Source organism: Crocodylus porosus, unplaced genomic scaffold (assembly GCF_001723895.1).
Source record: "Crocodylus porosus isolate Cpor-Errol unplaced genomic scaffold, CroPor_comp1, whole genome shotgun sequence".
In the NCBI taxonomy this organism is placed as follows: Eukaryota; Metazoa; Chordata; order Crocodylia; family Crocodylidae; genus Crocodylus; species Crocodylus porosus.
This window is the reverse complement of record NW_017728931.1, coordinates 72167988-72186372: the sequence shown is the minus strand read 5'-3', so window position 1 is coordinate 72186372 and position 18385 is coordinate 72167988. Positions and strand designations below refer to the sequence as shown.

At 38.8% G+C, this 18385-nt stretch overlaps 1 protein-coding gene across 6 annotated transcripts in view; it reads left to right on the top strand.

The window, feature by feature from the left end:
* PTPRQ (protein tyrosine phosphatase, receptor type Q) overlaps positions 1–18385 on the top strand; it is a 217037-nt gene that overhangs the window by 12526 nt on the left and 186126 nt on the right. For 5 of the 6 annotated variants that reach the window (XM_019543150.1, XM_019543152.1, XM_019543151.1 and 2 more), the window contains exons 6-15: positions 1310–1496; positions 1826–2110; positions 3515–3799; positions 6123–6392; positions 7570–7830; positions 10577–10707; positions 10800–10929; positions 16428–16578; positions 17642–17748; positions 18165–18262. In XM_019543150.1, coding sequence (XP_019398695.1) covers positions 1310–1496; positions 1826–2110; positions 3515–3799; positions 6123–6392; positions 7570–7830; positions 10577–10707; positions 10800–10929; positions 16428–16578; positions 17642–17748; positions 18165–18262 — 1905 coding nt within the window. The remainder of the gene's footprint in view (positions 1–1309; positions 1497–1825; positions 2111–3514; positions 3800–6122; positions 6393–7569; positions 7831–10576; positions 10708–10799; positions 10930–16427; positions 16579–17641; positions 17749–18164; positions 18263–18385) is intronic. The other variant, XM_019543153.1, reaches the window with a different exon arrangement.

Below are 18385 nucleotides of genomic sequence, written 5' to 3'. Positions count from 1 at the left end.
AAAATGGTTCAATCTAAACCAAAATGAATTTTATTTTTTGGTTTTTTTCCCTTCTCACTGAAATAAAAGCAATAATCAACCCAAATCCAAATGTTTTGTGACATTTTGGACATCTTTAAAAACATTGCCTTTTTCTTAAATCTGCTTCCACAGTGGTCAGTGCATGTATTCAAGATGTGGGAAGCACAAATTCTGTTTGTTCTGTTTTTTTCAGCTGCTGGAGGGCACTTAGTCCAAGTTTTCTTGTGAGTGTCCTAACTAGTGTGCTGTAAAGCATGGGTGTCAAACTTACTGGCTCTCCCATCCCTGGGGCTATATCTGGATCCCTGGAGCTCTTTGCAGACCATATCCAGACCCACCTCTGGTGGCCAGCTGAGCCATACCATGGGTTCCACAGGGGTTAGTGCAGCTGTTGCTTGCCCCACTGCCACTGCAGTACATCACCAGTTGGGCTGTGTACCCCAGAATTCCCCAGCCAGCCCACCCTCCAATTCCTGGTTCTTCCAGGAGCCTTGTGGGCTAGAAGAAACAACTGCATGGTTAGATACCTTTGCTGTAAAGCATTTGGGCAAGGGTTGCTTTCAATCTCTTTTGCTGTTTTGTGGACATATTGACATGCCTGCTCTGGCTCAGTGAATGTTTAATTATGTGCAAAATGATGTCATCAACAGGAGAGATTGAGAACATCCCTACCCCAAAAATTCCTATATTTTGCTCCATAGAGCTCTTTACTGGGATGTAAGAAATGGTTTAAATTCTTCTTCACAAAAGGAGAAAATGGAGCCCAGGTCTCCCGTATCCTGGATGAATGTCCTAATTGCCATGCTACTGGGCAAAATGGAGTGACAGCTCTTTCTTCTCTCATTTTGTGAATCTAACACTGAATTTTTTTCAGCCAGTTATGCTGTGTTTTCAACACAAATATAGATATAGTTTTAGGCTGATCAAGACCACTTTTTCTCATTGATCGCATTACTAATTGAATCTCTCCAGCTCTTAACAAATGTTCTAACAAAGATTCTTTGAAATTATTTATCATTTTACATTAACATCATACAAATTCACTGTAACATTCCAGCAACTCTCTGTAAATTTGGAGTGATAGCTACAATGCAAGTAAAAATGTATTTCATTCAGAATGATCTGTGTAAATAATTCTCTTAAATAATTGGGAAAAAAATAATAGATGTTTCAAAGATGTCAGTAGAAAATCTGAACAGTAATAATCTAGCATTGTTGTTTAATTTGTTTAAAAATAATTTTAAAAGGATTTATTACATTTAAATAACTGCAATTTTTCTTGCTGTAGGAAGAAGGTCACCTCATATGGACAGATGGATCTCCTTATCTTGGAAAAGCTGAAATTTCAACTTTATCAATGATACCAGAGAATGACACTGACTGTTATGCTTTTCAGCAAAATCCAACTGGTCCAAACTATTTCTTCACAGGATTTTTCTGCTTTTTATCTTTGCCATATATTTGTGAATATGAATGTAACTACATTTTTTTTGGTTTTAAAACTTGCCTGAAATATGTTTTTTTTTTTCCCCCCCTATATAGTTAAATCCATGTAAATCTAACTTTAGATTTATAACCCCCTGCTCTACTAACTTTATCTGGAGGGGGCACATAAATCTAAAATTTAACCCCTGCCCCAGCACAGAACTCCCTCCCATCCTTCCCCCCTCCTATCCTGAAGACAGCACTGGATTTGGGAAGGTGGGGATGAGACTAGGGTAGAGACAGGCAGGCATGGATTTAACATTTTAGAAAAAAGGACTTCCCGTTTGTTAATGGTTCCTATTTCGGTGTTCTTTTTCAGTACCTCCTGTACCAGATAACTTCATGTTCTATGTGCAGGATATTCATACAACGGAAGCTGTATTTGTTTGGAGTGATTTGAGGAACTGGCTCAATTCGGGATTTGAACTTATAATTAAATACTACTTTGATCATTTTGAACAACATATTCAAAGCTTGTCTCGAAATACAACACATGCCAGAGTTGGTCAGTTGTCTCCTGGACGCTTCTATAGATTTTTATTATCAGCAAGCAGCCCAAGCGGGGCACACACTAACTTAAGCCCCATTCTGCTGGTAGAAACAAGTGAGTTACAAAACATGCAGGAATAATAATCATGCATTTACTCTTTTTTTTTTCTTATTTTTTAAGACCCTGTATTTTATTTCAATATGCTTTCTTTATAGAGATAATCAGAATCAAATCCTATATTCAAACACAATCAGTGTCATGTGTTTAAAATCGTGTTCCCTATCCTATGCTATAATGCCTTACTCACTGGAACAGGTGGTACGAGGGCTGAAAATTTTTCATTGCACACAAATAGAAAAAAGGCAGGCAAGTTAAAAACTTGGAGTAGGGTCAGCTGGCAGAATGATTACAAAGACAGGATTAAATGAAATGGCATGTGTTCTAATTTCAAAGTACAAGATTTGTTTTGGAAATATAGCAATGCCCATATTGATATAAGAAAGGCAAAGATAGATTTTCATTGTTTGGATTACACTATGGATTTTTGACCCAATACACCAAACCAGTGGAGTATAGAGAAAGTTATAGTTCATTTATTGTTGTCCTACCAAAAATCTAGCTGAACACACTAGTGAACACAAATAGGTCCTGCCAGTGGATAAAGGTGCATAATTCCCTTAAATCAAAAGATGAATCAAAGTGAAATATCATCAAGGAAAAATTAGTCCAGACACAAGCATCGTTTTTAAAAAAGTCTCAGTCTACCAAGACTGTTAACTCAGGGAGAGGAATGTGTTCTGCATCTCAGCTTCAATCTAGATTCAATCAGTTCATTTCTTGATTTTTAAAGTATTATAGGCAACAGTAGTATAACATATTAATATTGTATTTTTAATTACAAATCAATTTAGATTCTAATTCATGTTAAGTTCAATACGTTTTAAATAATCAGTGTTTTAGCTGTAAATATTAAATATAAGAAACAAATATGATTAAGAGGTTTGAAGAAGAGAGTGCCATTATATTAAGTATTATCTGCTGTGGTCTGATGTTTAAAACTGATTTCGGGGACAAATTTTCCAAGTTCTTGTCTCTGTGATACTGAGCAAAACTAAAAAAAATAGATATAGCTATTAACAGTTCTAACAAGCGCTGTCAATAAATACGTCCTAGTCTAGTGTTTAAGGAAAGTTAGGTCATATGAGCTAATTAAATAACATTGATTAATACTTTTCCTACAACAAGTCAAGTCCTGACTTTAAAGAATTCAATCCAAGTTTTACCATTGATATCCAGGACCAAGATTTTACTCAGTCTTTCTACATATAATCACTTAAGAGATACTGTGGTGTAGCTGTTTCTTTTTACCCTTTGGGAGTTGTGATTTTTGTCATTTAATATGTTTATAAAAACAATTTTACTGTCACCATTTCTAATTATACTTTTAAATAAAAAGATGGTAATCAGAGATGTCAGAAACTTTTTTCTTATTCTCCCTTTCTAATTGTTTTTTGTCAGGACCATTACATTCTCAAAATTTAGAGGCTACCCACATCTCATCAACAGAAATACATTTACAATGGGATCCTCCGCAGAACTCAACCAGTGCATCTTTTCATTACTATCTTGTCACCATTTTGGATACTGAAGCAAACAAATGGGAGAAGTTAGCAGTTGAAAAAATTAACACTTCGACAATAATTGGAAACCTCAAGCCATTTCATCAGTATTGTATATACTTACAGACTGTGGCTGAAAAAGGCTCTCTCAGCTGCAGTGAGAAGGCAATATTAATCACAACAGGTGATTACATATTTATAGCTTTTTCAACTATTATATACCGTTGCTTGTAATTAGTACCGTATGTATATGGTCCATTTGAATGCATTTTGGGAAGTAAAGACATTTTCTTTTAAGCTTTCTTTTCACTCCCTCTAACATGTAGTAACTTTACAAACAATTAGCACCTCCATTTTTGTTCTTCAGGGATCTATTTATTTACCTGTTAACTGTATTGTTGTAGCTATTGTTGTTATTATTATGCATACATTTAATGACAGAAAAATAACTGAAATTCCTATAATTGCTCTGTTAATAGAAATGATGGCAGATCAGTGATTATACCAATAGTCAGATTTTGATATACCCACTTAAGTTGTTTATTACTTTGTGCAAAATTATATTCAAGTGAAAGTTTGTACTTGCAGAGTAAGGGACTATTTATTGTGAACAAAGGTGGTAAAATGTTACCTTATTTTCTTCAATGACAAGCTGTCAGGCTCTGTGACTTGGATGTGTTATGTCATGATTTTAGGGAGGCTTTCAATATGGTCTCCCATGATAACCTCATAACTAAGATAATACAGTCTAAATGAAACTACTGAAAACTTGGTGTGCAACTGTGTGGATCATAGCATACACAAAAGGTTGGAAGAACTGGGAGAAGGAAGACTGAAGAGGGATTTGATAATACACTTTAAGTACAAATAAGGTTGTAATGGAGATGGTCATTAACTGTTCTTTGCGAATATTTTGGGGAGGACAAGAAGTCTTATATTGCTAGGAGGAAAATGTAGATTGGATATTAGGAAGGTCTTTCTAACAGTGAGGGTGGCTCAGCACTGGAACAGATTACCCAAACAAGTTATGAATCTTTTGTCACTGGGAGTTTTTAAGTGCATGTTAGACCAAACATTGACGGCAATGGATAAGACAGAAAGGATCCTGCAATGAACAGGGACTAAGACTAGCTAATCTCCTATGGTTCCTATTTTTCTATAATTCTATGAGTCTAGCTATAAAAGGGCAATGGGAACAATTTTAATATAATGCCAGTAAAAATATAGTGTTATAAATGATCAATTTAATGTATATGAGCCATACAAGAAAATGGGATGGAGACTTAACTTTCAGAAGCCTCTGGAGAATGTTGAGTATTTCCTGTACTTCGGAAGCCTTCTCTCACAGAAGGCTGACATTGATGTAGAAATTCAACATTGCCTTAAATGTGCAAGTACAGCCTTTGGACACCTGAATAAAAGGGTGTTTGAAGATCATGACATCAGAACTGAAAGCAAGCTCATGGTTTACTAAGTAGTTTTGATCCTTACTTTGCTGTATGGAGATGAGATATAGACCATGGACAGGAGACATCTAAAGTTGTTGGAGAAGTACCTTCAATGTTGCTTGTTGAAGATCTTCTGAATCCAGTGGGAAGATGGACACACCAACAGTAGTGTTCTCCTGAACAGAGACCTTGAGTATTGATCATCTAACATCAACTTCACTGGGCTGGCCATGGTATCTAGATGTCTGACTTCAGATTTCTGAAGCAAGTTTTATTTTGTCAGCTCAGCCAAGGTATAAACTCACAAGGAGGGCAGAGAAAGCACTTTCAGGGCATTGTCAAGGACAACTTTAAAAATATGCAACATCAATACCAACTCGTGGGAGACTATTGCTCAGGTCTGCCCCAAAAGGAGGAAGAGTCTGCTGTAGGGGCCTCAGTACTTTGAAACCTTATGACAACAACAGGAGATGGAAGAGCAGAAGTGGCAGAAGCTCTGTGTTACGGACCAAACCAAGAATCCAGCACTACCTGCTCTACATGGAAACACATGTCTGAGCTGCACTAAAGTATGTCAGTCCCAAAAAGGCCTCATCAGTCATCTTCAAACACACAGATAATTCAATCATGGAACACAACCATTCTTGACTGTGAGGGATTGCTGAAAAAACAAAGAATCAACAGTTCAGAGATTAGAAATGTACCAGTGCTGTGTATCCCCATGCACATTATAGATAACTCCTCTTGTTTTCCCATATTTCTACTTCTTGCTGCTCTTCAGTGTGTTACTACCTGCCTCTTCTATTCTTCCTGTATATAAAACTAGTAGTAGAATAATTTAACATACAAGCTAAAGGAAAACAATATATCATTAGCTACAGTAGGCATGTACATGTTTTTTAATATAACTTAGCTTTTGATAAAACCATTGTGCAAAAGGCTTTTACTGTTATGTGTATGCTGTGTTACAATGTCACAAAAAGGGTCTATATTAGGAATAACTACTATTTAAATAAATTATCTTATATTTTATATATAATTCTTTTTCTTTCACTTAAGCTGTCAGTCCACCTAGCAGGGTTTTTATTCATCTTGAGGATGTGCAAGACGACAGCATGATTCTTAACTGGGAACTACCACCAGAGGGCCAGAAATCCTACATTCAAGTTAAACCTACTATGGATGTGGATGAAACTTTAACATTTCTATTAAACAACACACAGAGCTTAAAGGTTGATCTTCTAATCCCTGGAATGACTTATGAAATAGCAGTAGCAACTGTAAATAATGGAAATATGAGTGAACTGAAGATGATTCAATGCACACTAAGTAAGATAATATTTTAGAAAAGACTAATGGATTTCTTTAATTTTGGTTAGCAAAAAGATTTGGAATATCAGGTGAATTTTTCTTGGTGGTCAAAAACCTCATTTGAGATTTCTAATACATTTAGATACACTGGCAGAAACACAATCTCTAATATTTTATAGATGCAGAATTATTTAAAATAATGAAAAGCAAATGCTACAGTGTTGTATCAGTCTTCCCTGAAAGTGCAGGGACAGTGTTGAATCATCGTGAGTGGAAGAGATGGATGCATGCTAAGAGATCTTACTTCTACTGTTAAGAGATTGGTTATATTATACTAAGAAGCAGAGGAGACGGTTTGCACTGAGCAAATAGCTATCTTGGAGTGATGCTGACTAGCAGATACATGACACATGCATCAGTGTAACTTTCTCTGGTGTAAATTTACGTAAGATTTCCTCTGAAGTAAATATATAAGGGAGCAGCATTTTTTCAGAAGTAAATATTTTGCTTCATACATGTGCTCCCATTTCCTCTAGAGAAAATTGGAATACATTGCAAAACGTGTGTATACATGCTTAGTCTACTGATAAACGGATGTCTTCCTAAGGAAATATAGATTTTTAGCAGCACAAAAGGAATGTGGAGGATTTGCCCTTGAAATATGTGTCATTGTGTAGGGGGTAAGGCTGTAAAATTGAAGATGAAAAAATGCTGGCATCACAGCTAATATAAACTATTACACTGTTTTTTATCAGGAAAATTTAGTCATATTTCTGATATAGGATAATGTTGAATGCCTCATTCAGTGTACACATGGCAAAAAGAAGATGCTTTTCACAGCCATTAACACTGACTGTGAAGCAAGAAATAATGCAAGATTATTTGGCATCTGTTATAGAACTATATTTGCATACCTCATTTAAAATTTCTTTACGATTGCTTCAAATACTTTGTATACTTACTGCAATTATGATGGGAAGGAAACTAGCCTAGCTCTTTAATGTAATGCTCACATAAAGCACCATACAAGAGTTGGCTGTTGTTATTTTCTAATAATAATGCATTTTATTTGGTAGCTATCACTTCGTTACAAAGACAGTTGGAATAGCTATTTCAGATTTATTTATGATTTTCATTCAGCTTATTTACAACTGTTTTGTATCGTTTTAAAAATGCTCTTTTTTTCTTGTTTCAGAGCCTAAACCAGTTGAAATTGTTGTCCCCTATGAAGTTTATAGTTATTCTGTGATTTTATTTATTAAAATGCCTCATGTTGGAATATTTGATGGTATATATGTTGCAAGTAAAGGAGGGCCTAATGCAACATTTGCTTTAAAGAATGATGACACAATAACTATTGAAAACTTGATCCCAGGCACAGAATATGACTTCTATGTTTCCACAATAAGTGGAAACATGTTGAGTTCTGTATATCATGTATCTGCAGTAAGAACATGTAAGTAACTTTAAGTTAATTTTTATATGACTCTGATTCTAAATTTTAACTCTTAGTCCTTTTTTGAAGGCCATTCTCCTCTACTCCATACAAAGTTTCCTTGAAATAACTATTTAGGCAATTTATATTTAAATCCTAATAAACGTGTTTTTATAAAAAAAGAATATGAATTTACATTCCTAAACATGCTTAGTCTTTGTGCTCATTTACTAGATTTAATGCTAATTCTTCACAAATATTTTGTACATAATTAGGAATTAAAACAACATTAAATTGCCATTGGCCCTCTGGTTAAAAAAAAAAAAACAACAACCCCCCCCCAACAAAAGTAGCCATTCTTTTGACATACTTATAAACAAACAATATAATTAACATCCTCAGCTTTTCTGAGTCTTGAAATTTAATAGATCACTAGTGCATTACAGGAATGTATAACAGTTGGTGGAGTTTAGTGTTGCATCATGCTAAACAGTGGAATTACACAAGCTGATTACTTTGCAGGACTTAATACTAGAACTGGTATTGAATTCCTTTAAACGAAATTATTTATTAAAATTACCTTTAGCTAAATATTAATTTTCTAAATGTTATGTTTTGAATTTTTGTTTCTGTTAAACTTAGCCACTCAATCTGTATTTTTGTCCACTATTTCCCCTCTTTTTCTTCACTGAAAAGCAGGAAAGATAGAGTAAAGTTGGATAATGGTAGATGAAAACATGGAGGGGGAATAGGAAACATGGAAGAAGAAAAGGGGAGAGAAAGGAGAAGGCACAAACCTTTACTAAACAAATTAAATAACATTTAAAGCTATCTCTTTGTAACCAAAAACAGAAATAAATTTGTTATCAATAAATGAAAATGTTGTTCTTTGTTAAAACCTGTAGATTTAGAAAATGTTTTCTATGTTTTTGGGTTTTATTGTAAGTTTTTGTTACCTACTTTTTTAAACTACTCATCCTCTTCCAGAATCCAGACTTTTGCAGTTAATTCTAGTATAATATTTGTTTACACTAAGCACATATTGCTGTCAACCACAAGTTAACCTATAGATATGAATTTCTGGTATTAATATTTTTTGCTGTGAAACATACTTTTTTACAGGTTTCCTGAAATTGTCTATTTTGTATTCCAGAACTCATGGCTCTCTTATGTGTGGGATCATTTTTGTATTCCAAGTTGAAGCAAAAACATGCCAACTAGAGTGTTTTTGAGTGAATTTTGTGTTAAGATCTGAGTAGCTACATCTTTTGATGTGCAAGTCCTATGATCTTATGTTCTTAAGTGTTGATTCTCCACTGCTTATTCCACAAAAATTGGTGTTTGGGTGGCACAAACTGCAGAAAAAAATATGTGAAACTTTTAATTTAAAATTTTCTTAACTTTTTTTGTCGTTGCATTTGTTACAACATGGAAAGCAGTGTATATTGAGGTAAGTGGATTTCCAGGGTTGAAAGGAATAACCAGCTCAGGTGCATTCTACAAGAAGAGAGTGAGGAAAACTAAAGAACTCATCACTTACAAAGTTTGCAAGGAAAATAAGGTTAGAAAATGTTAAATTAAATATTTTACATATTTGTCTGCACTGTGCAATACACATTTTACTAAAAAGGGAACAAGTCATTTAAATTTGGTGCATCTCAGAGCATCATCTTGCTAACCCTCAATAAATAGGTCATAACTGTATGATACTTGCAAAGAGGGGATTAACTACATTTTAAAAGAGTACATGGGCAGATCTAAGATTTGGAAGGGGGGTACAGATGGTGAGTATGGCATATAACATAGTACATATTTTTCTCCAGGCAAAAATAAACTAGAAGCTTTACTAAAATGCTAGGGGCTTTGGGCTACATTATATTATTCAGTTTAATATCGAAGCAAAAAAGAAATATAATCTTATTGGATTGAATTAATTAAATATAATGTTGGAATGAATTAAAGGCAGTCTGCAGGGCTGGAAATAGGAGCTATGTTACCAGGAACAGGTAAAAGACAGCAGAATTGCAGAAGAAAGACAACCTTGGTTAGTTGCCAGGGTGTAGGGTCCTGGGTGATAGCTTGGTCCATCTGGGAGCAGTGCCTTCTGGGATACTGGAGGACTGCAAACTGGTGGTTTTATCTTAGGTGAACACCCAGAAATTAATTTAAGTCAAGCTAATCTTCCCCCAAAGTGGTGCAGCTTTAAGATGCTTAAAGTCTTTGTTAATGAGCTGTAATTCATGATGATTCATGTTTTGAATAATCTTAACATGATCAAATTGTAATTAGAACATCAATTGTAGTGGAACATCAAGACCATTAAAAAAGAGAGATGGCCATTAATACCTGTGGAATTAGGAGTTTGGAAGGAATCAGGTGGATTTGAATGAGCCACAAATTCAGTTGATACTTTCACTGTTGCCTGAACAGAAATGCTGCTGTCACTGCCAGGCAGTTGATTTTAAACTTTGGGGGGAGCAGAAATCAAAATGGGGGTGCAACCGCATTAGTGCATCCTCCCTTCCCCCCAGATTCACTTCTCCAAGAGTAGATGGCAAAAATTGCTAGGCTTGTTTGCTCAGAAATGTCATCTTTAATCCTAGAGACAAATTTGTAAGCAAACCCAATTTGATTTTTGGACAGGCAAATTAATCATTAGCAAACTATTTGTCCTTCAACCATGAAGGAAACCCCTATTTTCATTTTTTTGAGGTGTGTGTGTGTGAAAGGGATCTATAAGGGATCTTAATGTTTTATGCTTTTGTAGGTCTGGCAGCTCCAACAAATGTACGTGAAGGTAATATTACTGACACTTCAATACAAATTGTTTGGGATCGTGCTGATGGAAATTTTCAGCAGTATGAAGTCACATGTACAAATTGTGCACGTGCTGTAATGGTATGTTCTTAGAAAGATTAATTGCATAAAATGTGTATAGTTACTGTTTCACAGACACTTTATAGCCCAGATATGATTTATCTGATTTGTAGGTACAAAAAATCACACAAGAAATGGCAGTATTTTCCAGCCTTATTCCTGGAATGCTATACAACTTCACGGTTCGAACAGAAAAAGAAGGTTTCAAAGATAGCCTATTTGAAATAAAGGGAATAGAGACAGGTGAGACTTTAATGTTATGCTTCTGTTGCATCATTTGTTTTCTGCTGCAGTTTCCTGAAGAATTATTGGCCTAAAGCACTCTTTATCATTTCTCTCACTTCGCCTTTCATTGTTATCTTGGTTCTTTTTCTTTAGCTGTTTCTTTGTTTTGAAAAGTGTACCTATTTGGATTATACCATACAATGGTCCTGCTAATAATACCTTATGAATTCAATTGGCAGATGGCTGATCTTGCAAAATACTTGGCAACTGTTTCTCAAGTCATTAGAGAAAGCCAAAAAGCAAGACTTAAAATTTTGCAGAATTTTTATCACTAATATTGGATCCAGCATGCTATACTACCTTTCTAATTTGGACAAGTTTTAGATATTATTACACTAACAGATTCCTGGCATATATTGGATATAATTCTCATTGGTATCCCTTTGCAGCTGCATCAGTCACACCAAGGTTTAGTTTGGTCCTGAAGATTTTTTCCATTTTCTGAATTGTTTTATGAAACATGTTAGTAATATTTTTTCTTCTTCCTGAAATATTGATGTCTCTTTTGACATGACATCATTTGTTTCCCTTTTTTCTCCCAACCATCATAGTTCTCCTTGTGTCTGGTTTGTTTCTGCCACAGTAGCCTTGTTCCCCTTTTAGTCAGCAGCACATACATATACTTCATCACAGCCTCCTAAATTTTCTGTCATGATCCTTGGATTTTAAGCACACTTTCTGTTACCTGGTTGTCTGCCGCCATCTTCTCCCTATTTACACAACTAGATGAAATCTTCTCATGGCTACCCATTTCCTACTTACAAATAAAGTCCTTCTGTTGAATCTGGGTGTGATTTAATCTATGTGGAAACGTTCTGAGTCCCACATGTGCTCATAATTTGCTTAGGGTGAGATTACACATTAGTATTAGCAGATGCAAATTCTAAGGAAGTCTGTGTTAAAGTTAAATAGTGCTAGTGATCAGTCACGCATTTGCTGTCTCTAATGTGCACTAGAGGATGGTGACCAGGGGTGTGGCTATGGCTTTTAAGTTTGCTTCATGCCTACCCTGCTCATTGGCTCTCTAACCACAGTCTAGCAAATCACCCCACCATCCCCATCAGCCCGCATATCCCTCTCCACCCTGTGATGGGTCCCTTCACACCAGGATACCTGCCCTGTCGCCCATCAGCACAAGAGCAGTAGTGGTGGCAGCAGCAGAAGGTATCCAGCAAGGGCCTTTTCCTGCCTGTTCTTGGGATCCCTGAAATTTGTGCCACCTCTGCCCACCCAGATCTAGACCCCAAGCTGCCAGGCAGCTCTTTGTCTCCACCCCTGCCCCTTCCCTGTGCATCTCCTTCAGTTTCATGGCTTGGTGCATGCTGGGTCTGGGTGTGTATGTTATGCAGGGGTGGCATGGTCTTCAGAGACCCCAGGCACAGGCAGGGGGAGGGATGCCCTGCCACCATCACATCTGGCACTCTTGGGGTGATCAATGTGACAGGGCAGTGATCTGGGGGCAGAGGGGCAATTGGTGTGGCATGGGAGCAATCTAGGGTAGAGGGGGCAATTTGGGGGTTGGGGGCAGAAGGGACACCAGTTCAGAAACTCCCTCCCTGCCAACTTCCCCCGTTTCCGCTGTTCCTTCCCTTTTCCAGCTTCTTACCCTGACCCTCCCCAACCCTTCCCCATGTTGCCTCCTCCCTGGCTTCCCAACCTCACTTCTCCCCTTTGCCGTCCCTCTCCACTGACCCCTACCCATTCACCCCACCCCACCTTCCTGTTGAGTGGCTGTTTCCAGCTGTCAGTCCAGGGTGTAGGGTCTTGGGTGATAGCTTGGTCCATCTGGGAGCAGTGCCTCCTGGGATACTGGAGGATTGCAAATTGGTGGTTTTATCTTAGGTGAACACCCAGGAATTTATTTAAGTCAAGCTAAGTAGTACAGCTCAGATAATCTTCCCCCAAAATGTGCAATTTTAAGATGCTTGAAGTCCTTGTTAGTGAGCTGTAATGCATGATGATTCATGTTTTGAGTAATCTTAACATGATCTAATTGTAATGTATAATCCATCTTTAGCTTACTTCTCTATGATGTCACTGATATCTATAGCCTGTTCAAGCATTGCATTAATGCAGACAGAAGTACAGCTGCCAGCTATAACTCAGAACATTTTCTGAGCATTCTAAGTTTGGAACGTTACCCCAGACCAAACAAGTCCACTATTGACTTGGTGAGGAGGAGGGAGGAAATCTAGCTGTGGGCTGGAAGTGTGCAGCCCAGTTATCATAGCAATGGCCACAGCTCTCTGATGGTGCTCACTGCTTTCAGAATGGGAGGGGAGAAAGGTAGTGGAGGAAGCTCATTGTTGAGGCTCCCCAGTTGATGCTAAAGGGTGGGGTGGGTGGATTGGAGTCCCCCCCCACCTCAGAGTGGCTCCAGACTGAACTTCTTCCACTCCTTTTACCTCCTCCTATTCTTAAAACAGTTACAGGTTGGAAGCTCCACAGACACGAGTTACAGAAGACACTTCATTTTGAAATGTCTCTATCTGATATCTCATGCAGTGAGAGTCAGATTTTCACCCAATCGGCCGTTTTTAAGCTGTTTGTGGCTGTGCATTTGTGTTTGGTCACAGCTATAGACTGCTTTCTGTGGCCAGATCAGGTGAAAATTTTCATTTCTGTCTAAGTGACTGCTATACCCTGCCACTTTCTGCTACTATTTCCAGTTAATGATTTTGTTTCAGAATGCATCAGTATGCTGTTGCTTTTTCCTGAAATGTTGTCATATTCCATATGGCCAGCCAAAAGTAGGAGCTTGGTTATGACTTTAAGATTCTGGGCTAAATCCTGTTTCATCTTCACACACCTAAGGGGCACTTTGCACAGTATAATTGCAGTATTTGCACTTATGCAGGGCTTGTAATTCAGCCTGGCTGCATGCATCCTGCACTTCCTTTCTGAGTATATTTAGTAGGCTGTCCAATGGCTGTGTGAAATCATGGTGGAACAGAATTGCCAAGGCACATATGTAATGTTAGGTAAGTCTTAAACTTTAGTTGTAGAAACAGCACAGCTCCCAGATATGTACCAGAGGAGTAATATACCACAGGAGGTCCTAACGATCTCCACCCCAGAGTGCTGAGGGAACTGGCAGAGGTCATTGCAGGTCCTGTGGCATGGCTTTACAAGCACTCGTGGTGCTCTGGCATGGTGCTAGAGGACTGGAAAAGGGCCAATGTGGTCCCCATTTTCAAAAAAGGGAGGAAAGAGGACCCAGGAAACTATAGGCCTGTTAGTCTCACCTCGGTCTTGGGAAAGCTCTTTTGAAAATTATCTAGGAGCACATCTGCAAGGGACCAACAGGGGAGATTATGCTTAGGGGTAATCAACATGGGTTCATTAGAGGCAGGTCTTGTCAGATCAACCTGGTTGCCTTCTACGACCAGGTCACACAATCTTTGGACGCAGGTGTCGCAGTGGACATAGTCTTTCTGGACTTTAGGAGTGCCTTCAACACTGTTTCTCACCCCATCCTCATTAAAAAATTAGGTGACTGTGGTGTTGACGGCTACAGAGTCAGATGGGTTGCAAACTGGCTGGAGGGCTGCACTCAGAGAGTGGTGGTGGTTGGGTCATTTTCAACCTGAGGGATGTGGGCAGCAGGGTTCCCCAGGGCTCAGTCCTCAGGCCCACACTGTTCAACATCTTCATCAGCGACTTGGACAAGGGGGTGAGAAGCACCTTGTTCAAATTTGCAGATGACACCAAGACGTGGGGGGAAGTAGGCATGCTGGAAGAGAGAGAAAGGCTACAACTAGATCTGGACAGGTTACAGAGGTGGGTGGATGAGAATAGGATAGGTTTCAATACTGACAAGTGCAAGGTACTGCACCTAAGGAGGCAGAACCAGCAGCATACCTACAGGCTGGGGAACTCCCTTTTTGTCAGCACAGAGGCAGAGAAGGATCTTGAAGTCACTATTGATTCCAAGATGAACATGGTCCACCAATGTGGGGATGCGGTCAGGAAGGCTAACCACACCTTGTCATGCATCCATAGATGCATCACAAGCAGGTCCAAAGAAATGATCCTCCACCTCTATATGACATTGGTCAGGCTGTAGTTGGAGTACTGTGTCCCGTTCTGGGCGCCACACTTCAGGAGGGGTGTGGACAGCATCAGGAGGGTCCAGAGGAGGGCCATTTGCATGATCCAGGGGCAACAGGGCAGAGGAGAGGCTACAGGACCTTACGAGGAGAGGCTACAGGACCTGAACCTGTTCAGCCTCCACGAGAGAAGGCTGAGAGGGGATCTGGTGGCTGTCTATAAACTTGCCAAAGGGGACCAGCAGACAGTGCTGAGCCTTGAGCACTACTGGGAGTAACAAAGAATAATGGCCGTAAGCTGACTGAAAGTAGATTCAGGCTAGACATCAGGAGGCACTACTTAACAGTCAGGGAGGCTAGGATCTGGAACCAACTTCCAAAGGAAGTGGTGTACGGTTCTACCCTGGAGGTCTTCAAAAGGAGGCTGGATAATCACCTAGCCAGGGTCATTTGACCCCAGCACTCTTTCCTGCCCCTGGCAGGGGGTCAGATTTGATGATCTGCTTAGGTTCCTTCTGACCCTACCTACTATGAAACTATGACCCTCCCACGTTTTAAGCTGCTAGCCTTGTAGTTAAAGCATGGTCAGGGGTCTGAACTTGCACCTCCTACTTCTTGGCAAAGTGCTCTAACCACTAGTAGGTATTACTAGAATACACTCCAGCTCTCCTCCTGCTGAAGCTGGCCCACTAGGGCAGGCAGTAGGGGAAGTCACATGAGGTCAGAAGGAAGAGAAAAAGCCAAAGGGAGTATGACTTGGTAAGACAGATCCTGCCTTAGAGGGGAGCAGGCTATGGGTCCAACTTTGAGTCTCTACCCACTGTGGGGTAGAAATAGTATGAATAACTATAAAATACAAGGTACAGTAAGTCAGCTTCAAGAGGAAGTCTGGAGAGTTCTAGGAAATATCTAACCCATGGTGGTGATTAGAGCACTTTACTGGGAAGTCACAGATAGAGGTTAAAATTTCACTGTCTCCTGCTCCATGGACCAGTGTACTAACCAGTACACAGCTGAAATGTAGGAGGGACTTTCTGTTCCATTCTCAGTGCTGTCTCCTTGTTTCTGTTTATACCACTACGTAGAAATAGAATCGAAGTTGTGCATAAGTGCCACTTAGGTACTTTAAAGTGAAATAGGGTTTTGTCCTATGGGTTCACTGCCAAAAATGTCTGCTTTGTGCTAGAATAACTAACCCACATTAGCTACCTGACTGCCTTTCTCACAGTAAAGACATAGGTTTTCTAATGCTCTTACCTAGAGTTTTAGGCATATTGGAAAATCAGGTCAGGTATGAACTACGCTTTGTCTCTGAAGCCTGAGTAACATTTTGTGACTGAAGATAATTATCTTTTAAGCCCTGTGTCTGAATGGCTTGCATTAATGTTTGTATTTTTTTTGATACAGAACCAAGCTCAGTTAAATATGTAAAACACAGTAAAGATTCGGAATCAATAACTGTCACCTGGCCACCAGCACAAAATATATTTGATGGCTACATTGTTTCAATAGTCAGCAAAAGCTTCAGCAAAGAAGAAATATTATCTTCCAGTGTAAGGTACGAAGATTTTATTGTAGTACCCAATCCTTGCCCTCCAAAAGAAGGTATTTGAAGAGTCTATGCTGCAGAGTTATTTAGTAGGTGTTTTTTAGAATATATCCCTGCACATTTAAAATCAAGAAAAAGAAAATTTCCAATGATTGGTTTGTTTAAACGCATTCAACAGGTTTAGTTCTATAAATAGAAAAGCCCAAATTCAGACTCTGGATTTGGAAAACTGCTCAGCAGATTCTGGGGACAACCATGTCTAGATCTAGACTATTGTGAGTTCATGGTCCCTGAGGTTTGCATGTGAAATAAATGCAGGACAAAAATCACGGACAGACCTAAGAATTTTTTTTTAAAGAGGGGTTGTGGTGTATTTCTCCTCAGGCCATGAGGGGGTGGGGGTGACACATGCTTGGAGTCCTTAGTCCAGCCACTGGGGCGCAGGGTAAAGAACATGCCACATACACAAAAGGGGGGACCACTCCCACTTCTGTCCCCAGCTGACCTCTGAGAAGGGGGAGTCCCAGAGCTGCTCCTGCCCTGCTCCAGTTCCACTTCAGCTGAGGCTGCAGGAAACAGCTGCACAGGGAGCTGGGCTTGGTTGGGAATAGTAGCAGTGGCACACACATTCCTCCTTCTGGCCTCATCCCACTACCACTTCGCCCCCTGCTGGCCAGGAGCAAGCACTGGAAGGGGGAACCTATGTACTGCCACCACCATCATTGTTCCTGGCTGGGCTCAGCTCCTGCATAACTGCCCCACACAGCCCATGGCTGAAGCAGGGCATGAGCGTCTCTGGTGCTCCCTTCATGCCTGCAGCAGCTGGGGTTTGTTGTACAGGAAGGAGAGTGTGTCTACACTGCTATACTCCCCTGGATCTGCTCCCGGACCCAATAATGGGCCCTCTTAGGAATCAGACTTTTTTCATATACAAATGTTCTGGGTGGGGTGGGGGGGTGTATGTATGTATATTTACTTAAGACATATTCAAACCATAACTTTGTGAGGGGTGTACAGTGATGAGCTATATTTTTTTAATTAATGAAAATACCTGTTTTATTTACATATGAAGAATATTCAAATTTGATGGCCTTCTTCCTGGGACTGACTTTTTATTTAATATTGTGACTACCAATGGATTAAAAAGAAGTCGTCCTACCATGCTCAAGATTAGCACTAGTAAGTTCATGATTGATTAATGAAAATTGTATAAAATGTATAACTCTATGGAAAATATAATCACAAAACTTCAAATGGATTGATTAGATCATACATCTGTAACATTCTTAATATTCATACCAAAGATCCTAAGGCTTTGGAAGATGTATGTACTTTTCCTCTTTGTTTTAATAGAAATGCCATCAATTCTTGGTTCATCAGTTATTTTAACATAATGGTATATACATACAAAACTTTTTCTTGGTTTTCTTTGTAGGGTTAAATTCAGTCCTTCCCATATCCATTTGAGATATACATGTACAAATAAACTAATAATACTGATTTACAGAAATAGTATCAATAAATGTTATTCACCCTTGAACAAGTATGGTGTATTCTAATATTAACTGATCTATATCCTTCTATCTTTTCCTTAGATCCTGATCCACCCTCTGATTTGCAGGTTTTAGGGAAAGAAGAGCACACAATATATTTTTCTTGGAAAGTGCCAAGGGGAGGATTTGATGCATTTCAGGTGAGGTAGATAAAAAATGTGCAAAATATACTTCTGCTCTTTAAATCTTTTCACTTCTCAATGAAAGATAGCATATGTTGCAAAACCTAGAGGGATCATTTGCTTCTAAAATAGGAAAGTAGT